This window comes from Mus caroli, unplaced genomic scaffold (genome assembly GCF_978045245.1).
Source record: "Mus caroli unplaced genomic scaffold, Mus_caroli_1 scaffold_15, whole genome shotgun sequence".
NCBI lineage: Eukaryota > Metazoa > Chordata > Mammalia > Rodentia > Muridae > Mus > Mus caroli.
Window position 1 is genome coordinate 16,370,619 of NW_028227270.1, and position 22,975 is coordinate 16,393,593.

A 22,975-nucleotide genomic window follows, 5' to 3' on the forward strand; every position below is an offset into this window, starting at 1 on the left:
TTCTTTAAATAACACTGGTCTCTTATTAATTTACTTAGTTGAAAAATGGCAACAGTACTCTTTTGCCATGAACTCTTCTAACCCAGTGTCAGGATCAAACTGTTCCGATCTGAAATTTCTTACTGCCACCAACTCCCTCCCTCCCTCCCATCCATCATACTTCCTGGTCATCGATTGCTCAGCACTCCGAAGCTCAGCCTTCAAGACCTTGTCTGCAGACATGTGGAAGGTCAATAGTAGAAGAAACATTAGTCCTTTGGGTATATCACTTTTCCCAGTGTGGCCTCAAATCATGCGCATTCTTGTCATCCAAAGTAAAGTATTACAGTTTCTTTGCTCCTCAGATCAGAGGAGGCAGGCTATTTATCCTGCTCTGAGGACCTCACTCACAACACTTCCACATGAGTCTCCCTTTATATCTTTATTCGGATCATGCCTCTTGTCCTATGCCACTCTCTGCTATTCGATGCCTCCCCCTCCCCCCAAAAGCTCTCCCACTCTCTGTCCAGATCCTGATAACTATCTAAGATTGCCTTTTCTACTGACATCATCCAGAGATCTAGCCCATCTCTACATCCCTACAGTATTTATATAGAACAGAATGTTATACATGTTCCTGTTCTTGGTGGCTTCATGTATTTGTCTACTCTTTTAAGTATAAGAAGAATCTTACCTTGCTTTCATTTTCTTTTGTATGTCTATAATTCCTTGATCATATTGAACATTCAGTAAGTATTACATAGTGATACTTAATGAGTTACTTAGAGGTATCCTTTGCCTTTGAATAATGGTTCTTTAAGTATTGTATTAGCCCAGTCTCCTGATTGGCCATGACAGCATCTCCAATCCAACTGACTTCATTTAAAATGTCCTCTTGTTGTTGTTCAGCTAGCTGAAGCAGTAATATAATCTAACCTATGTAGTACTAGATCTACACACTTAGGTCATATTTTCGCAATACATCTTTGTCTATCTCTCCCTTAATTAAACATGAGACAGTGTGGAACCATGAGTGACAAAAGCAGCCACCAGCAACTATTTTGAATTTGTCCTGGTTTTAGTAGAAATAAACCATTTATTATATAACTTATTCATTAAATTATTTATAATGACAATATTAGCTCATCAAGCACCACTAAGAAATAATAATAATAATGTGATTATTCCCTCATATCTCCCTGGCGTCTAGAACTCAGCACCTTAGTGCTTTTGCTCTGCCTCTATCACAGAGCTTTCCATTTCACCCCCTTTGACCTGCATTTTGACCTTTGACCTCCAGGTAAAAACCTGCCTTCGGCATTTCTTTCCATGAAAGGCCAGGCTAGCTCATATCTCTCTCCTCCCATGGTTCCCTAAAGCACCAATCAGAAGAAATGTACCAATTGTTCCTGCTCAGTCTAAGCTAATGCTCTCTGATAGTCTTATATTTTGGACTTCAAGTCAAAATGAATTCTCTTAAGCTATAAGAGAAAAAGGACATGCAATGTAAGGTGTGTCTTGTGTTGAGGTGAATCTATGAGGTGACCTTTGTCAACGCCTTATAACCTGTAGGGAATTCATCATCAGAGAGGTGTCCAACCTGGGTTTAGGTAAATAGAAAATGTGTCGCTCTTGCTGAGATTTTTCAACTGCACTTTACCCTTCTGCTTGGAAGTCAGACAGCCCCAGGAATATAAATTCATGCTGTTTTGAGTATGGGGGAAGTTGAGGGAACTAAGCCTGCCTGCTGCTATTCTGATTACAACATTTGTAGCTGGGAGAGACAGCTCTGGAATTGATGCTATTTTTTCCCCCTTTCAGGAAAATGGCTTGTATCAAGGAAAGCAAAGGGCGCAGGCAAGTGATAATTTCTGCTTAATCCCCAGCAGGTGTGCGAGTCTGTGGCCCTTAAGATATGTCATGGCGGTTGACTCTTTTATGCCTTGTTTTCCCCTTGTCCCCACCTCCTGCATGGAAACAGGGTAATGCAATTACATCGCTTTTTTTTTTCTTTTAATTTGCTGAAAATATTTCTAGGCAGAACAGGGAGGGTAGAAACCAGATGGCTGAGCTGGAGCAGAAAGATACTACTGAGGAGCTTTAAGTACTCAACTCGGGGGGCAGTCTCTATTTTCTTGCAAAGAAAGGGGGTGAGATCCAGGAGATTCGCAAACATTACCAGCACACAGTCCGCGCCCGGTTCTCTATCCACAGGCCAGTAGTGCCAGTTCCTATTCCTTTCCTCTCCTCTATTCTACCAAGCATGTATTACAACAGAGTATATTCAATGTGGCGAGTGGAGAGATTGGTATGAGGATAAGTTAATGGTAGCAAGTGAGGTTTACTTAAGGAATTCACAAATGAGCATTACCCAGGTCATTTCAGAGTCTGCCCCTTGATCTCTCCTTTGCCCCATTCCTCACCACCTACAACTTCATTAGCCCCTAAGTCCCAATTATGTGATGTAGAATTCTTCAGTCCTTCCTCCCTAGACACATGAAGCAGAGAGTACACTGAGACTTCAAAGAGAGGAAGAGTCCAAGAGCTGGCTGAAGGATAATCTATCATCTTCATGAATTTGGGGAGGGATAGGCTACAAGTGCACCCTTTTACCCTGAGCTGCCTGCGACAGCAGTACACAGAGAAAGGGAAGAAGCATTGGGAAGCCCTTCTCTAGCATCTGTGGCAAAAATGTGTTGTCTTCTGTGGAATGACAAGAAGATGAACCTGGATATTCATTCAGATCTCTAACGAGTAGGTTTTGGTTTTCCCCCACAACCAAATAAATAATGGCACTTCCAATATCACTCTATTACACTGAGAACAGTTCAAACTATTATGACATCAAATTCCTGGAGTTGACCCTAGATTCAACAGATATAAGGGCTTCATTCCTCAAGACTGTCAGTAGAAAGTCCTGGGTACATAGGTTACCCACTCTTCTGTCCTAGCGGTACAAGAATGCAGAGATTCCCACAAGTTTCCCTCTCAGATTGAAATTTTATGACAAGAGCTCACAGAACCCAAGAACACTTTTCAGTTATTACCATTTTGTTAAAGCACATGTCATGCTGGAACACCAAACAGAAGAGAGACAGACATTTGAAGTCAGGGAAATGGCTCAGCAGGTAAAGATACCTGTCGTCATGCCTGAGAACCTGAAGTCCGTTCTTGCAACCCACATGGTGGAAGGAAAAAGTAAATGACTCCTACAAATGTCCTCTGACCTCCGTATGCACTCTGCACCTTGATGCCCTCATAAATAAATGTAAATAAATTAAAATTTTCAACAGTCTTTATTTAGTATTATTCAAGATAACTTGAGACCTTTTGAAAACTCCATTTGGAAACCTATTCCCTAAAATATATGCATATACATAAATAAAAAAGAGGTTAAATAGAGTCACCCTAATATAGACAGAGGTGCCTCTCCTAGACTTCATAGGCTATGAAATGAAATGCTCAGTGTCAGGAATAGGTTACTTCTTTTGGAGTTGTTAGTCAGTAGGGTCCCATAGGCCCTCTCCCAAAAAACCTATAGGTTATTATCTCTAATTTTGCTTACCCTCCAGAACTTGATGCTAAGACCCTATTTTGAGTAATACCATATACTAGTACCCTACCCGGAAGCGTTAAGTCTACTGGCTGGCTTCCTATGCTCAATGATTCTATCCAAAATGCCAAATGAGAAACACAGTCATTGTTCTCATTCATCTGTGAACCCTGTGGGCTATAATAACGACTGGCCTGGTAAGATATGTAACAGTGGCACATATATAATGGGAATAATCAACCGTGTTCTGATTGGATTTAAGACTGGCTTCATAAAATGGAACTCATGTCTGGTATGAAAAAGGCCAAGATCCCATGGCTATACTTGACTCTATACATGGGCTCTATGGGAAGAGCCTACTACAATTATTTTGCTAAACAGATAGAGTATTAAACCAACTCCTGATGACATATCATTACACCCATAGATAAGCACATCTTTCAACCCTCATTAAAGTTGCTTCGGTTAATCCCACAGGTTCAAGGGGAAAGACCACTGACCAAATCATGGCCAAATTAATTAAAGCAAGCATGTATTTGGGCTGTCTTTCCCTAAAGTTTCAGGAGATCAGCATTGGACATAGATAAGATAAAAGCTTTCACGGCCCAGGAGTAAGGGGGTTTCCAAATGGGGGATTTGGCAGGCAAATAGGTGGGGTACACAGGCAGAACATAAGCAGGACAAGTTGGACATGGTTACAAGGTGGTGGTAACAATGGGTGGTCATGATAACCTTTTGAAACAAAAGCATGGTTGCTGTCTCCTGGCACAACAATACAGATCCATTTTGTAGTTAAGGTTACAGGTGGTACATAGCCCAACTCCTGAGAAACAGACTTAACCAGGAATGAAACTAGTTTGTCTTTACTATAAAAATGGCTTTCAAAATGAATGTGAAGGGTAGGTTGGTTAGTCATTTCTTTTTGCAGTAGATATCAATTAAACACAGAAACCTACCACTGGTCACTAAGCAAAGAGTAAGAGACCTCAGAGTGTTTAATCCAAAATGGGACATCTGTATCACATACCCTTGTCTCCAAGGGAGCATGGAAGAGGGGATGGAAGTATTATAAGGGCCAGAGGCAGTGGATTAATTCAAAGCAACAGTGTGTTCTAGAAAAAAAAAATAGGACAGTTCTACATATTAACTCATAGCAGCTGTGTTAGCATGCATAAGACCTTAACAAGATCAAGTCAAAAACTCTTCATGAACAGGGAAGTGGTTCATGAAGCCCTACCCCTAGCTAAAGAGCTATTGACACTAGATGACTTCTGGTAAGTTTCTTCAAGGATGCAACCCCCAAGAGTCTATCCATGATCCAGAGATGGCCTTGTATACACAAGGCAGCACTAAGTGGTCTCAGTGGGTTTAGAAAGAAAAAAAGAACACATAAAATTGTGGGAGGGAATAGTAATGCAGGATAGCACAGGAACTAGAGGAGGCAATGGAGGAATGGTATCTGCATGTATGGAACTCTGAAACAATGTGCACACATGCTTTCTAGAAGAACAAGGTAGAAGATGCTGTTTTTAAGTCCTGTCCATGCTGGGTTTGGCATCCTATCTCTTGGCACCTGGATGTTCCCAATGTGGAAATTCGAAGTGACACCTGGGTGAGGGGTTACTCACAGGTTCCTTGACATGACTCTGTAAAGAAATAGTCACTGATGGTGAAACTCCCTTCAGCTCTCTCCCTTTTCTGGAAGTTGGGAGTTGAGCCGAAGTCCTGAGCTACTTAAGGATTGGTCTTTGTTGCGACAAGGCAGATGCACCACCCCTTTCAACCAGACAGTAAAATGTTTTTTTAGAAGGGCTGTGTCAAGACCAGAGACAACAATCTAATATACTTCTTTATTATCCCACAGTGCCTCAATGTGTTTATCTGACCGTTAAAAGAAAAGCTAACAGAGGCCATAGGGTTAGGGGTGGGGTTACCTAATTAGAGTTGGAGGGGATAAAAGAAAGGGTAAAAATTATGGAATTATATCTACATTTCAAAAAGAAAATAATTTAGAGGTACTTCTAGTTCCCACTTAAAGTGTTGGCTCCCTGGCTATTGCCAGCTCCCCTTTCTGTGAGCTCATCACATTCACCTAAGACATTGACCAAGAATGCTGAGTTGTCTTGCCAGGGTTGCTAGGCACACACAACTACTTCCTTCCGCATGGGAACCAGTTTCCCTTAGCACTCCTCTCTGGGAACAACTGTTCAGGGGAATCAGAGTTGAATGAATGGCCTTACACTCCCACTTCCTTCCAAAAGGGTTTTACAAAGTCAGGGAAAAACTGACTAGGGACCTAAGCCCACCCCTTTCTGAAGATACCTTCCTCTCTCTCCGTTGGCTTCTGACTCTGACCTCCTCCTGTAGGGAGAAAGGGTCATTTTGTGTGTGAGATCTGTTGGCTCTTACTTCCTTTAGTCTGGTAAACTCCTGCAGGTTTGTGTTGCAGAGCCTGTAGAGCCTGTCACACAACCACCTGAAGTGGGGTGATAAGTACCAACTTGAGTGAATGCTGCTGGGCCTTCACCTCCTTGCCCCCCCCCCCACTCCCCCTAGGAACAAAGATCAAACAACAGCAACTCAGGGAAAGAGAGCTGTCCTTGGACTCTCTCAAGAGAGCTTCCTTTCCAGTCAAAATACCTCACTCCCTCCTGTCTCCTCTCAGATGATGACGGCCTTAAGCCCCAATCGGTTTATTTGAAACCCATGTTTAGGTCCCAGCATGTGGCAATGTGCTCCACTCTGATGACACTTTTCGTTTCTAATAATAGAGCAGATGAAGTAATATTGCAATTGATGTTCCCGGGAATTTGATTGGATAAGTGCATAAACTGTGGAGGGGAAGACGATTGTATGGATGGATCACATTAGTATTCCTGTCCTATCAATGTGCGGGGCCACGACCAACGTCAGCCGGACCGACTCCGTGCGTCTGCCAGTCCCGCCACGGATTCATCTGGGATCCTCACACAGCCAAGCCCACGGAGACGAGGGATCAAGGCGGACCGATTAGCGCCAATTGCCTGCTGCGGAACAGCTCGCCCCTTCCAGGTCTGGCGAGCCGTGGAGGGAGGGGAGAGGCGAGCGGCGCGCCGCTGCGGGAAGACACCGAAGCAAGAGCGACACCCCCTCCCGCCCCCCACCCTGCAGCGCAGGCTTTGAACGCCGCTTCCCCCATCTGAATGGAAACTCGGAGCCGCCCGGCGGCGCGTTCCTCCTCGCTCAGCCTGTCAATCCATGCCGAGAGGAAGGCGGTGCAAGCCCGCGCCAGCAGCGTCCAGCTCCCGGGACAGGGCCGGCAAGGCTGCTGAGCAGAACTTGATCGCGCCTCTCCGTCGCTGCTAGCGGAAGCGATGCTGCACCGCACAGGCAGCGCTTCCCCGGCTCTCCTTCAAGCTGAAGGTTACCCACCCGCGCAGGCAGCCGCAACCTTGTGAGCGGCGCGCGCCTCAGGTCCGGGCTCCGGCTGCTCCGCGGCGGCGTACAGGGGCAACCACCGGGCCGCCCGCGCCGGGGCGCACTGCACCAGCGGCTTCGGCTTCGTGGATGTGTATGCATGAGTTCTGCACCGAATGGGCGCAAAAAGCGCCCCAGCCGGTCCACCCGCTCCTCGATCTTCCAGATCAGCAAACCTCCGCTGCAGAGCGGGGATTGGGAGCGCAGGGGCAGCGGCTCCGAAAGCGCCCACAAAACCCAACGAGCCCTGGACGACTGCAAGATGGTGGGTGAAAACTGCACCTTTTTTGGGGGGGGGGGGGTTGGGGGAAATCGTGTATCTTAATCGTTTGCTTGAGTGCCAGCCACTCCCCACCTTCTGCCTCCCCATGCCGATCACGTGCACGATGTACTATTTTTAAATCTGCACTCCCCCAGATGCTGGGTGACACCCAGGTCGAAATGGCCCTGCTGAAACAAGAGTCATGGGGTCTGGATCCTGGGAGTCAGAGGCTATAGGTGATGCCACCACCCCTGGAAGAATGGTAGACGCGGTGAAAGAGGGTGAAGTGGATGGCTCACTAGGGAGAGAGGATGGGGGTGCGGGTTTGTGGTGACACCATAACAAACAAACCCAAACAGGGCGCAGAAGCGCTGCAGAGACTATGAAGTCCCAAAGCAGAGAACAGGAATGGCCCATCTTTCTGTGAGGGTCCCAGCCAAAAAGCGTTCAGTGGTCTGACAAGAGGTGAAAGGTTTGCCTGTTGTGTCCTACTTGTGGCTTGATTTTGTTTGTTTTTGTTTTTTTGTTTGCTTGTTTTGCTGTGCCACTTCAAATCCATACACTAGTAGTAGAAGGCAGCATCTATCTCAGAGCCCAGCATCATTCTCCCGTGGCCTGGGAGTGGCTTGATAGCTCCAAAGATGTTCTTGCTCTTCAGAAACCAAGTCTAAATGTGGGGGCAACTGGGACAGCAAACGGAGCCTTCATGGCTACCTTGCAAAGAGAAAATAAACATTTGCCTTGGATAAAGAGACTTTGCCATCCTTGTACCTTAAGCTTTAAACAGTCCTAAAGCTCCTTAGCTGGAGATTTGGGGTGCCAGCCCAGAAGTCAGTGAAATCTCTGTTTATATATACTAAAATAGATAAGTTTCTGATAAGTGTTGGTGAAAGAAACTGGCTTGTTTTCCAGCTTGTCCAAGAGTTCAACACGCAAGTGGCCCTGTACCGAGAGTTGGTCATTTCTATTGGGGACGTCTCAGTCAGCTGCCCCTCTCTGCGAGCTGAAATGCACAAGACAAGAACCAAAGGCTGTGAAATGGCCCGTCAGGCACACCAAAAGCTGGCTGCCATCTCAGGGTAGGAGACTTTTGACTTTATGTGCTAATCCGTGTACATGATGTGTGGATGCTGGCAAAATGCTGTGATGACTGAGACCTCAGAACATTCTCTACAAATCTCAGATTTTTTTAACCGATCATTCTCAGATGGGTGAGATCATATAAGCTGTATTATGTGAGCTGTGTTATTGGGATGCTAGGCAGATAGACAGACAGACAGACAGACAGAGAGATCAACATAAATGCATGCACATGTGTGGTTTTACACACCAACTGACTTTTAAAAAGTTAACTTTCATGTAATTAACTGGAATTAAATTTTTGGTGAGGGGAATGCCTGCCTATGCATTAAAGTTACATTATTCTGTTTGAAGATGATTTTGTAATCTGCTGCTGGACAAAAAGCTCTGTGCTAGAGAAAGAAAAATCTTTGCTAAGTCTCAGAGTTAATAGACTAGTTATACCACATGATATATTCCTAAGGTGCTGCTTAAAGCCAGTAACATAAAATATTGGGTAAAAATTATATCCTTTTACTAGATGTGAAGGGGAAATTTTGACACAAGTAAAGGTGGGTTTTTTGGTCATTTTTTTGTTTGTTTTTACACATTGTGGACACTGGCAAATTTGAGCTAACATCAGCTACATTTATCCCCAACCCCTCATTTTTATTTACTTATCCCATTTACGAATTCCCAAATCCGTAGAAAGTGCTAACAAAGCACGTGAAAACTGCTTCTCTGGGATGCCATCTATTCCTCAGTATCACCTGGACCTCAGCATTGAGAAAGGACCAGTGATTTGTCAACAGTTGCTGCTGTCAAACTAGGAAGTGCCAAGGGCATTGTGCGGATCCTTGCACAGACACTAAACGCTTCATTCAGTCTTGATCTAGCCTTTCTTTGTGAGTGTGGCTTTATCATAAGACAAGTGTAGATAAGTCTACTCACTTAATGACGCTGCAGATAAATCACACTTAGAAAATAACACTAATTTCTTTCTTTCCCATCTTCAATGCCGATAACATACAATAACATGACTGGGCTAGAAAGCTGAGAAAATCATGTTACTTCTTTTAGTAATTCATTTATGTTTAACAATGGAAATTTTATTTCATGGGAAAGATAAATTTTCCTTATTTACTTGATCTGAGATACCCCAAATATCATGTAAACCTATTTTATTTAGGGGTAAAAATGAGAAGCTTTACCCTTTTCTGTCCTGTTGTCTTTAACCGGAAGTAAGCTTGGAAGTGGTGGGGGCGGGGGAGAAGGCATGTGGGGATGTAGCTATAACAAGCACAGAGAAAAGTCAACGTGGCTTGGCAGGTGGAGTCACGATCAGTTGAAAGCAGAGAAACACTGGCTGGGCAGGAGAACTCAGAGCTGAAAATGAACATCTCTATAAATTAAAGATGAACTCATATCCAGACCTCCTTCTCATCAAAACTCAAAATGAGAACCTGTTCCAAGTAGAGAGGGGCCTGGAGAAAAGAGTAGCCATTCAAGTCAGGTGACTTTGCTGTACTCAGGAGCTGAGTTCTCTGAATCGCTTAGTCTGAATGCATTGGATGGCTATTGAGAGCTGAGGATGCAAAGTGGGTGGGATTTACTCTGAGCTTGGCCACCTTTCGCTGCTTGCTTACCTGTCAGTCTGGGGTGGATGCTAACAAGGTCAGTTGTATAAGAATTGGCAGAGAATGACAGTGTTCGTTGATCTCCATAAACATGAAATTCCACAAATAGCCTATGATTTGATACCCACTCCCTTTAAATAAATAATTAAATGCAACTTGATGTTCCTTGTAAGAGGTGACAGTGATATAATTGAAGGAAATCGCTTCAGTTCCTCACCATCTGGACTCTAACTAATGAAGGACGTGGCTCCTGTCGGCGGGATTCTGTTTCTGATAGCACTTCATTATGTGGCTCTCATTTCAAGCTCAATGTGAAGACTGGTAGAGAGACTGTAAGACTCACTTCACAGCTTGAAGCAGGGCTCGAGAAATGCACAGATTGCTGGACAAAGTAGAAATACTGAGTTTCCTGAGTGTCTATTGTCTGGTGCCTTAACTCAGCTAATTCACAGAACAGTTGCCCGAGAGGCTTGTTAGCACCGATCTACAGCTATAGATCAGTGACACTGGGAGTCCTACAAAGACTCAGCCAAAAGGTGCCACAGACTTGATTGAACCCCACATCTCCTTTCCTCTGAAATCCATACTCGTTTCTCTACATATTGCTGCCATACAACAGGGTATTATATATTTTTATTATTGCTAAAATATGGGTGAACTTTTAAAAAATGAATAAGCTAACTACAAGAAGTCATAAAGTATCACACAGTCTGTGGTTTTTATTTATATTAAATGTGTTTCCTTCAGAAAAGGCGAATCTATAAGAACAGGAAGTAATGATTACCTAAGTCTGATCTGAATATATAGTATCTCTTTTCAGTATTATAGAGATGCTGCAGACTTGGACAATGGTGATACTTCTAGAACTTTGTGCATTTGCTAAAGGTCACTGAACTTCCCTCTAAAGGTTCATGTGTCTGTTAATGTGACGTATGTAAAGTTCTCTTTGAAAACGTTGCCACCATCAGGATGATTAACACTTGATTACTTGTTGATGTCATTCTTTGTCTACTCACATAGCTTATAATAAGGTAGTAGACATTGTAGGAAAGAACAAAATGCAGAACTTGCTCTAGGCATTTGTCAAGATGCCTGTCCAATAACTACCATCACAGTGCTAATGCTCCTCTATTAGTAGGAATACAGAAACGGTGAGGGCAGGACTTCAGAAAATAACTGAAGGCATTTCTTTCTCGCCGTGCACACCACCTCTTCCTGGTCCATGAGCTGAGTTTGGGGCCAGAGGAATCAGGAATGGTATAAAGCAGACGGGGACAAGGAATGTGAAGCAGGATTGGAAGGCAAAAGGACAGAAGTGATTTAGATGACGTCACAGCTACTTTATGACTCTCCTCCCTGACTAATTGAAGCCTTCTGGGGATGACAGTGTTCTCAATGGCTGGCTCTGGGCAAGAAAGTCATCTTTACTAATACTGTCTCATACTGTGTTTAGGTCAGCAGCTGGCCCAGCATGCCCTTTGCTTTCAAAGTATAAGGTTTTCTGGAACTGACCTAGATAGGGGGATGCAAATCCTCTTCTAACAGAAGTGTCAGGCTATTATGTCTTTACAACCCAGATCCTTTCCTAAATGGTGTGCCTGGGAGGTAGAGGGGCTTAAAGATGAATTGCAAAAATGGTCCACAAACTTCTTCAAATGTGAAATATGAAAAGCTGTTTTACTAGGCAGGTCAGAATAGCACTGCTATGCACTGTTTGGGAGTGTTTGTGTACATGTGTGTATGAGTGTGTATGTATGTGTGTGTATGTATGTCTCTATATGTGTGCATGTGTGTATATGTATACGTCTGTGTGTACATCTGTGTCTGTGTGTGTATTGAATGTGTGTGTCTGTATGTGTGTATGTGTGCGTCTGTGTATTTGTGTGTGTATATCTGTGTTTATGTCTGTACGTGTCTCTGGGTGTGTATATGTGTGTGTACATGTATGTCTGCATGTGTTTTGTGTCTGTGTATGTCCTTGTGTGTGTGTGTGTGTGTGCATGTGTGTATATATATTTATGTGTGTGTGGGGGTGTGTGTGTGTGTCCATGCACACATATCAGAGGAAGAAAACAATGTAGACCCTGTCTCATTGGAATTCCTTTCCAACTGACTTCTGAGACACCTTAAAGAACTCTCAGGGCTCTTTGGCACTTTATATTTGAGGATTCTGAGAGTCAATAGGTTAAAGGGACTTCGGATGCAACCAACCACAGTGCAAATGGAACTTTGAGAGTCAGATAGACTTGAGACGTTTATTACATTTTAAAATTTATGCTCTGAACCTCACTCACTTCCTTATCTATCAATTCGTTGTCAGCCTTAGTCCGGGGCAGTCGAGAAAACTGTGTGGGCTCAGTACATAGAGGAGGAACCATATGTCCAGCTTGTCTAGTGGCATGTCCCCATCAGAGGGCACTTTGAGACTACAACTCAGTGTCTTCCTCCTATTCTGTTGCTAATCTCATCAACCAGACTCCTTTCTTGGAAAAAAAGAGGGGGCCGCACAGGAAGCCAACATCTTTCAGAAAGCTGCAGGACTGTGCTTTGACTAGCAGGCTGGCTGATAGGGATCATCTTCCCAGCACTGGGTCTGTAGAATCTGTGTTGGACTCAGTCCTCCTCACCCCTATACCTTATCGTAATGGCTCCTGGAGAGTCAAAGGGAGAAAGGGAGAAGGGAAGATCTTATAAACAAGAGTGAGAGGGATAAAGTGAGGGGCAAGATGGGAGAGAGCATTGGCTCTGAGGTAGATTAAATCTGAATAAACTCTTGCCTTCACTTTGCCTCTTACTAAGGACATATGTGTAAGCCAATAAGTGAATCACTTCACCGTGCGGCAAATGGCCATCTAGTCCTGTGTCTAAGAACATAGGCATGGGAACCAGCCAGTCGCCCTGCTATTTGCAAATGGTATGACCTTGGACAGAAGGATTATGACCCTCTGCCTCACTTCTTAAGGTAAATAAAGACCAAATATCATGGCATTGTGAAGAAACTGACTACCATATAGCAAGTGCTGTTATTTCATGCAGGTCAGTGTTTTTATAACTACTAAAACACTGGAAAACTCAGATGGTCAAGAAACACTTATTTAAAATTTTATATTAATCTGTCAAATAGTTTTCAAATAAATGCTCTAGCTGGAATAAATTTTATTTGCCTTTCATTCTTACGTTATCCTCGGAGGTATTTTCTATATTGAAAATGCCCCTAGCCGGGTGTAGTGCTTTAATCCCAGCACTCGGGAGACAGAGGCAGGCAGATTTCTGAGTTCGAGGCCAGTCAGGTCTACAAAGTGAGTTCCAGGACAACCAGGGCTACACAGAGAAACCTTGTCTAGAAAAGCCAAAAAAAAAAAAAAAGAAAAGAAAAGAAAGAAAGAAAGAAAGAAAATGCCCCTAGAGAACCATCTAATGTCCTATTCTTGAATATTTTATGAGTGACGCAGAGATATGATAGCTCAAAGATCAGTGTAGAATTATTTTCTTTATGTAAGTCAGCCTAGATCATTCCTAAGGCATAGAATACTTACAGTACCTTTAAGCTGGTTCTTTAATGACATTGAATAGTCCTGCTAAGTTCACAGCACACCTCAGTGAGAGGGTTGGATAGCTCTCAGCCTCCTGCCTTCATTTGTCCAGCATCTTCTGTTAGCTGATGTAGAATCACGAATGTTTGTTTATGAAGCTGAGCTATGAAAATCGTAAGCGTAACAGAGGGTTCGGTGATGAAAACCTCAAAGTCATTGTTGGGGATCTGAACAGACACTCCAGTCACTGAAAGCATCTTAATTTCCTGGCAGCCTTCTGCTTTAGAGTGCTGAGTATCACAGAGCGCCATAACAGCAGGCACTGGGAGTTTTCTCTCCAGCCACATTCCCATCCCCCACCCCACCCCCAGAGTCAGGCTAGTGATTCGCTTCTCCTTCCCCGGATGTGTTTCAGCTCTGTTCGGTGTCTACTGAAGTTTTTGTTGTGTAAATCTCTATTTTCCAGCCCCGTTTCTACCTGATTCTTCTATATCCTTTTGTTCTGTGTGTTCAGAAACTGGGCTGTGTGAGGGAGAGGAATGTAAGTGGTGAGAAGAGCAGTATCCATAGTGTCCCTTCTGACTCGCTGGCTGGAGCAGCAGCAGTTAGGTGGGGTAGAAGGCTGGTGATGAGCTGGCTGACATGGATGTACCTCCCACAGCTTTCTCTGAGTCTCACGATGGAGGATGTACCCCGTGGGCTGCAGCAGCCCCAACTGTCGGCCAAACAGACCTGTGGTTGGCAAGCATGTCGGTACATCCACTCCGACCGACCTTTATCTTCCCTTCCCTATGGAGAACTGAGCTCTCACTGGCCCACTACTGAAAGACAAGTTACAGATATGCTATTCAGGAAGGTACTTATGGCACCACAGTTCTGAAGCCAATGGCTAGAGCCTAATTTAAAGGTGCCATAGACTAGGTGCTCAAGCAGTAAGAACGTGTTGTCTCAAGAGTTGTGGAGGTAAAGAGACCAAGCTGAATAGTTGAGCAAAGTAAGCCATCAGGAGTCTCTACCCGCATCTTCCTTAAGCTTCTGGTGGTTTGCTAGCAGTCTCAGATGTTCTTTGGTTTGTTGAAGTGACTCTGCCTTTGCCTTCACTTGGTACTTCCCTGGGAGTGTGTCTGCATCCAAATGTCCTCTTTTTTGCAAGGACACCAATCATATTGATTAGGAGTCCATTCTAACCAGGAGTCCAGGGTGATATTACTTAACTCATTGTACCTGCAGGATACAATTTCCCCAAACAGATCACATTCTGAAGTATTCAGGGGTACAACTTCAATTTACAAATTTGAAGAGGACATAATGAAACATGCAGCAAGCATTTTGAGTTATTGCCCTGTCTAAAGTTGGGGGGGGGGGGGGTTAATCAGTGAAGATAAAGTTTTGTTCAGAACTTTCTACACCCCCTCCACTTTCACAAAATGGCAACCCAATACCAAATGTTTTATATTTGTGCAGCATTGCTAGCAGTTTTGTTTTATATGATATAACTGTTGATAGATGATGGTAAACCAAAACACAAGCAGAGAGACAATACTGGGGAGAGTAGGAAAGAGATCACTCAGTGGTCTTTCTATGCAACAACACTCATGTTCTCACATAGGGAGAAGAGTAAGCAGTGGTCCCTTAATCGTGCTAGTATTGTCACTTAGGGGCCATAGGCATTATCCCCAGCAAGTGACAAGGGACTGACACACACCAGGTTGAAGAAAACTCTTGCTTAACTGGTTTGCTTGCTTTCTTGCTTGCTTGCTTGCTTGCTTGCTTGCTTGCTTGATTGATTGATTGATTGATTGATTGATTGCTCTACATGTCTCAGGTCCCCCTCAAACTTTCTGTCTTCTTACCTCAGCCTCCCAAGTTCTGGGTTTATAATCCTGTCCCACCATGTCCTATTTGTAAGACACCCTTACTAGCAACTAAATTCAGCATGACAAGTAATCTCCTACTGCTTGAGAAATTTCTCCTTCTTACCTTCTGAACAGATCTAGTGTCATTCACCTTGTTAGAGTCTTCTTAATAAATGTTCCAACTAGAAAGAAAATTGAATCTAAAATGACTTTTAGACAATTTACCATTGCCTCATCATTTAAACAGTGAAGTGATGGAGAACACGGTCATGTTTCTTCCACATCTGCATCCTGAGTAGCAAGTTCAATGACACTGTGTGTCTTGTATTTTTATTAAGCTTAAGAGCATTTTTGAACTCTTTTCTTGACTTTAGTGAGCATGGAGAGATTTGTCTCCATGAGTGAGGCTTCTACCAGAGTTAACATATTTTTCTGTTTAAAAATTTGAAACTAATACACTGACACAAGGAACATGCCCAAGAAGCAATCCCAGGGCTTAGTCCTTCATTATTACAACAAAGCACTGGTCAGTGTTTATTTTAGAGTTATGGGTAAGGTAATATTTAATTTAGGTTATTACACAAAACTTGGCTTGTGGCTTTCTTTCGGATAGTAAGTAATCACTAGTCCCTGAGATGACCTTTTAGCATTATTCTTTAGACCTTTAGCTCTGGAAAGTGTGGCTGTACTGCATGCGTGGGAGAGCCCAGGACATGGCATGACCATACTGGTCACTCAGTTGCCTGATTTTTTTTATTTCCTTACTTTGGAAGATAAGATTATGTGTGTAAACATACGTCAAGACTAGAGATTGTTATTGGATATTTCCCTCAACTACTGTGCACCTTATATTTAGAAAGACAGGGTTTCTCGGTGAACTTGGAGCTGGCTGATTTGTGGGGACAGGCTAGCCAGCAGAGCCCAGGATCCCCAGCCTGGCCTCCTCTTACCCAGCACTGTAATAGCAATGCTGGACCATCCTTGCCAAGCTCTTCACTATGAGTGCTTGAGTCTGAACATGGGTCCTCATTTTTTCTGACTTACCCATCTCCCCAACCTCCATGAAGTGTGTGTGTGTGTGTGTGTGTGTGTGTGTGTGTGTGTGTTCCAAATAATAAAAAACAGACAAATTTAGTTGCTTATATGCAGTTATATACAGATGTAAACATATGCACATCCACACAGCAAACTTATTTATGAGATCAGGTCTTTTTGAATAAAGTATCTAAGACTTTAAATTGAATCGTTTTACAAACAAATGTTTCTGACTGATGGGAGTTCCTAGACATAATTAGATTTTAAAGAAGCCAACATTAACAGACACAGACACATATTAAACTAAGAGTGAACAGTAAAGTCACAGATTAGAAGGCATCATAGCCTAGTGTGTTCTTCAGATCACTACTGCTGTCTCCAAGTTCCCCTTCCCCTCAGTCTCCTGCAATGTTTTATCATTTTCAGTGTGCGATGAGCCTCCTTTTTTCAATGTATCGCTAACCATTCTCTGAGCTCAGAAATGTATCTACCTGGATGTAATCTACTCTATAACATTACCAGTTTTGTAAAATCACCTACTCTGTGACATCGCCTGCTCTGTGACATCATCTACTCCTAGCCTCCCAACATCCTTCCTGCCTTCAGTCCCTCACCTCTTGTCTTCAGCTTATTCACCAGCTGCAAACTAATCCTCCCTAAATGCTCTTCTGATCTTTGTTATTTCTTTGCTTTTAAGACTTCCAAAGATCCCCCATTGCCTAAAGCAGTGTTTTTCAGTTGTGATCCTTGGATCGTCCGTATGGAAATTGCTTGCCTTCAGGTCTAAAAAAAAAAAAAAAAAAAAAAATCTACAGATTCTGGGCATGAAGCCTGGAAGTCCAGACGGTTAACAAGCAGCACCATATTCCCCTAGAGGCTCTGAAACATACTACACAGAGACCTGCTGGCCTCACATGGTGATTCTCTTCTCAGCCTGGGCTGCCCCAGGGGAGTCACAGATGCAGCTTTAAACATGTGTAGCTCCTGACTTTCATGCCTAGACTTTCTGATTTAGTAGGTGTTGGATGCAGCCTAGGCACTGGATTTGATGGTAGCTATAGTTATTGTTGTACTTTTTGTTTTTAAATCTCCCTACAAGAGCAGCTGAAGAGATTGTGTTTGTCTTCTGCCACACACGCACGCACACACACACACACACAACCTTGAAAGATTCAAAGAAGAATGTATTTAAAGACACCAGAAAAGCCTTAGAATGGACAATTTAGAATCAGTTACAGAGGCTCGTGAAGCCTTAACTCCACCCTTGTTCCCAGCTCATGGTGTTCAGTCTTACCTTCATTTTGTTATTCAAGATTGTGATCAGAGTCTCAGCCTTGGACCCCAGGAAGAAAGGCAGAGGAAGATGCGGGGCCTTTAAGGAGTTCTAAACAGAGTTTCTTCTAGAACTTCATATAAAGGTCACATAGTCCCTGAACACCCTCCCTGCCTGGTCAATGTATGCTTTTCTATTCTTTTCTTAAATAAAATAAAGATATTACTAATTTAAAAAAAAGAGTCAGATGGAGGTCAGAAAATAGCTGAAGACTGACTGTCACATACCATATTCCCTAGCTTAATATTTTGCAACTTCTAAATATTTTTTATTCTGTAGTACATACAGTCAGAGAACTATATCCCATCGATCTTCATACGTGGTCTCTGTACGAAGAGCCATGTTCAGTCAAAAGGGAAAGTAGCCACTTTCTGGTCACTTTTCTGAATAGCAATATTGTCATTCTAGTCTCATTCGGGCCTGTCAGACTCCTTTCTGCCACCCCCCCTTCAAAAGAAAGACTTTTCTGTCTTTTAGAAACATAAAAAATATGAAGTTCAGACAACATTTTGGAGGGCAGGAAGTTAGGCAAAGTGCCTTTGAAATGATCTGAGGATAATTTTCACAAGAGAGGATGTGAAATATGATAAGGCCACAAAGAAATATTGGTGATGGCACTCTCAAGAAGCTAAAGTTTTTAATACTTTACCTGATACTGAGTGAGACGCAGAAACAGAAACAAATATTTTGTTAATCCTTTGGTAAATGCAAGAACTAGGTTTGTTAGACAATTAGACTATGATGAACTGTTACAAATAGAAGGTGGAAGAAACCAGACAACACAAGAAAGTAGAAGGTCAAAGGTCAAGGTCACGAGTTCATTAAAGGACATTAAACTTCAAGTGCAATGTCCTTTTCTTGGGGAGGGGGAGGGGCTTTTTGAGACAGGGTTTCTCTGTATAGCCCTGGCTGTCCTGGAACTCACTTCGTAGACCAGGCTGACCTCAAACTCAGAAATCCGCCTGCCTAGGCGTGCACCATCACTCCCAGCAAGTGCGATGTCTTATGTAACAACATGTAAAGTTAAGTCATAACCACATTTACACAATAATTTCCTAAATTATAATCCAATGTGTGTGATAATGTCTTTGATGAGAAGGCATTCCTGTCTAACCCAGAAGTCAGGGCCCCATATCCTTCCAACCACTATAAAAAAAAAAAAAAAAAGCAGATCAGGCCTGCCCTTCACCCTGTGTGATTAGGGAGATCAAGGAATGCAAATTAGAAAGAGCATTTCAGAAGTGATAAATGCAGAGGCAGAATTAAAAGAAGATTGTAATACTGGGGTTTGCAGCCCCATGGGGGGAGCACAGTATCAACTGGCCAGAACCCCCAGAGCTTCTGGGGACTGGACCACCAACCAAAGAGTACACATGGAAGGACCCATGTGGCAGAGGATGGCCTTGTTGGACATCAGTGGGAGGAGTGGCCCTAGGGGAATGCCAGGGTGGAAAGGCAGGAGTGGGTGGGGGAGCACCCTCATAGAAGCAGAGGGAAGGGGGAAGGGAATAGGGGTTTCCAGAGGGGGAGACCTGGAAAGGGGATAACATTTGAAATGTAAATAAAGAAAAAACCCAATAAAAAAAAAGAATGAGAGATAAAGGGCACAGAGCTACTTTCAGACAGTATGCTCAGAGTTCCTTCCGAGAAGATGTTCTTCCTTGATATCTGACCTTGAGAAGGAAACAATCCTGAGATAACCTGAGCAAAAAGCATTTCAAGGCATTAGGAAAAGCAAGCATAATTGTCTTAAGAATGAACTAGCCTCTGCATGTCTAAGAAACAAATAAGACTCTATTATAAGTTCAGAATTATCTTCAGCTGTTAAGTAACACAGGTCAGATATCAGTAACTTAGGTCTTCAGGCCTTTTTCCTCCCAAAGTTGTTGTACCCCCGGGACTTGTATCCGCATCCAGGGAAGTTAGTCAGAAAATGGAAATATTCGTCTATTACATGTGCCCCAGTGTAAAAGACTTTCACAGAAGACTCATAGAGCAACTCGCATGAATATCTCATTGGGCAGAATCATGACAGTTCCACGTTTCATGCAGACATCTCTCTTATGCTAACTGTCCAGGAAGAGTAAACATTCCTGGTTTATCAGCCATAGAAATCCCTCCCCGAAGGAAGGGTAGGATGTTTTATTATTTTTATAACCTGTTGTGTTTGTGTGTGTACATGTGTGTGCATGTCTGTGACATGTATATGTGTGTGAGTGTTTTATGTGTGTGTGTGTGTGTGTGTGTGTGTGTGTGTGTGTGTGTGTGCATGTCATGGTACACATGTGAAGGTCAGAGAATAACTTCAGTTAGGGACCGTCTCCCTCCATCTTGTTTGAGACAGAATTGCACATGCCAAGCTACCTGGCATAAGCTTCAGGACCTTTCTCCTGTCTCTACCTCCCATCTTTGCACAGTAGCACTGGGATTACAGGCATTAACTATCTTGTTTGACTTTGTTCCCACTTTTACAAGAAGTACTGTACTCACTGAGCCATGTCCCCATCCCCAGGGGAAGAAATTCAGCAAAACCGGTGGAAAGGAAAAGTGAGTAGCTTGGCATTCCTGCCTTCTCCCCACACATCTCCTCCATTATGGACCAGATGGTGAACTAGTCTGCAGAAGTGTAAAGATGAATGAAACATAGTCCTATCTTTGAGGGGGAATGCCTAGCATTTGTATAGAAATTTACTTATAACAAATCATTGCAAAACAGCGGGACTGGCACTGCAGTAGGAACGTCCAGAGGTCACAGTCAAGTCTTAAGGGAAGCAGCAGTCAGTTTAGATCAGCGGGGGATGGCTAATGAAAGAAAACGATGCTCTGAGAGGCACACAGAAATGCCCTTCCTCTTTTCCTTCTGTGGCCTTGTGCATTATGCCATCGGAAAGCTCGGGTGGTGCTCTCCTGTCTGTAACTCAAAGGAAACAGAAGAGTTTATTTTTATTTACTCAGTTTCTTGATGGGATCTCAGTATCTTGTCTAGGCTGGCCTCGAGCTCCTGGGCTGAAACAATCCCTCAACTTACCAAGTAGCAGAGGCTACATACATAAGCCATCACACCTGCTCAGCAATCAGGATTCAGACGAGCTAAGCAATGTAAAGCTGCTGTTTCTCACTCAGATATTCTACTACATTCCCTACACCATGTGCATGTATTGTTTCCTAAGTTAATGAGTTCAGATGAAATATTTGCTTGCAATCCAGCAACTGGCATGCTGACTGGGAAGTGTTTTTACCTGTATGTAGCCGACCAGACATCTCTTCACAGTGACCTACTCAGAGAGCCAGCTCAGGAGTATGTGGGCATTACGGTTGTTGCACCGGTTTGAGAACGCCATGCCTGAGATGCTGCAGGCTGAATGTAGAACTTGCCCTGTTGGTCCAAGATAGCAACCTTATTCAGGGCAAGCATGATTCCAGGCTGTCTCTGAATTCTAGGTGAAGCACATGGACAAGCTTTCCTGAGCACCCAAAATGTCAGATTTTTTTAAATCTCCATTTTATAAAAAAGCTGGCATTCTGAAATGTCGATGTGTGTGGCCTATTGGGGTTTGAATCCTGGTCTCTCTGGTGCTAGCTTCTCTATTTTTGTCCCTACAAAGGTTTTCTTTCCTGATCCCAAGGCTGCATTCTTTCCCTTCTCCTGCCACCTACTATTTCGGAATCTTTCTTCTTCCCTGGACACACTTCCAGTTGAGAATCTTCCTCGCCAGGCGCATTGCTGATGTGAGGCTTTTAAAGTTTCCTCCCCGAAGAGAAAAACAGGAAGAAAGAAAACTAACAAAATGGCGGCCAACTGAAGCTGTCAGAAACATAAAAATTGGATCTTGGCTCTGCATTTCCAATGCTTCAGCACTTTTCTCTGGACCCCAAATTTTCCAGAATTTTCCCCCCTCATAATCATGTTTATTCAAATTGTTCCATCTGGCATCTTTTCTCTTGGCTGATCAACTATGCAAGTCCTAAAAATGACCCTGTAGGATGGGACTTTGCTCCAACTCTCAATTCGAGGTCATTTAAGGAAGAAGCCTGCTTCATTCGAGTGCAGAGCACTTGAGCTAAAGCTGGACGCTCCATCAGTAGAACAACACTGTCAGCCTAGCTCCTTTGTAGGACGTCAGCGGCCACAGGAATAAAGTGGAAATGGTGCCAAGTGGGGGTGGGGCTTTAAAACGCACCTTCCTGCTAATAACAGGAAGCTTTGAAAGACTTCCATTCCTGCCATCCACACACTGGGGATTGTGTCCCCTCTGTGTTTTCATTCATATAGTCTTCATTAATAAACAGAACATTTCTCACTTGCATCTTTTATATATATATATATGTATACACATCTTATATATATGTATGTATATATATGTATGTATATATATGTATGTATATATATATGTATGTATATATATGTATGTATATATGTATATATATATGTGTATATATATATATTCCTAATTTTTCACTGACACAAACATTTACATTTATCTAATCGGAACAAATCATCCCCTTTATTCTTACCAAACTATTTCTTCTTTAGGAAGAATTCAAGGGGAAATGGAGATTCAATCCTAAAATTGCCCTAGTGACTTCACACTTCTTGGATTGTACATCTTAAAGATTTGAGGAGTTAGGTCATGATTCCCATTTAGTAAAATGCATTCTACTCTAGTTCATTCTTTCCTTCTGTACCATGAAATACTTGGGACATGCACAGACTAAGAGGCCAATACATGGAAAATGAGACAAGGGTCCATTCATAATCTTAATCTCAAGTCCCTGTCCTATTGGTACTTTACTAGCTGTTACAGAACTCCATTTGTTTTTCCGTTATGATCCTCACCTGATGTTGCTCATGAATGGCAGACAGTATAGACAGGCACCCCTATGAGGATAGTCCCCAAGTTCTCCCTCTCTAAATGATGGAGATGAGGAAACAAATGGCCAGAATCTCCAAGGACTGATTTGGAAATGGGTATTTGGGTGAGGGCAGCTGTTGTCTCCACAAGAAAAGTGCTCCTGGTACTGTAGGATGGGTGGAGCCTCGGCTTCCATTGCGTGGGTTCTTCTCACCACCACAAATGACTCAGGACAAATTTGGGGAGCTCACCTGGAATGTCTGAAAAGCCCCCACTGTGTGCACAAACTGGTGGGGGAGGATTAAGATCCCTGCCAACTGATGCTGCGTAGGATTTGACAAGCATCCCTCTCTTCTAAACTGGGTGATGTCTGTAATTCCTGTCTTAGGCTTAAGCCCTAGTGGCAGCATCTGTTGAAG

General features: G+C 43.2%; 1 protein-coding gene across 2 annotated transcripts in view; it reads left to right on the forward strand.

Moving 5' to 3' along the window:
- Positions 1-6,417: 6,417 nt before the first annotated feature.
- The window catches only part of Rgs7bp (regulator of G protein signaling 7 binding protein), a 104,843-nt gene continuing 88,285 nt past the window's right edge, over positions 6,418-22,975 (forward strand). The window contains exons 1-2 of one of the 2 annotated variants that reach the window (XM_021180916.3): positions 6,418-7,253; positions 8,163-8,329. In XM_021180916.3, coding sequence (XP_021036575.1) covers positions 7,089-7,253; positions 8,163-8,329 — 332 coding nt within the window. In that variant the 5' untranslated portion in view covers positions 6,418-7,088. Of the gene's footprint in view, positions 7,254-7,400; positions 7,487-8,162; positions 8,330-22,975 lie in introns of those variants that run through there. The other variant, XM_029468534.2, reaches the window with a different exon arrangement.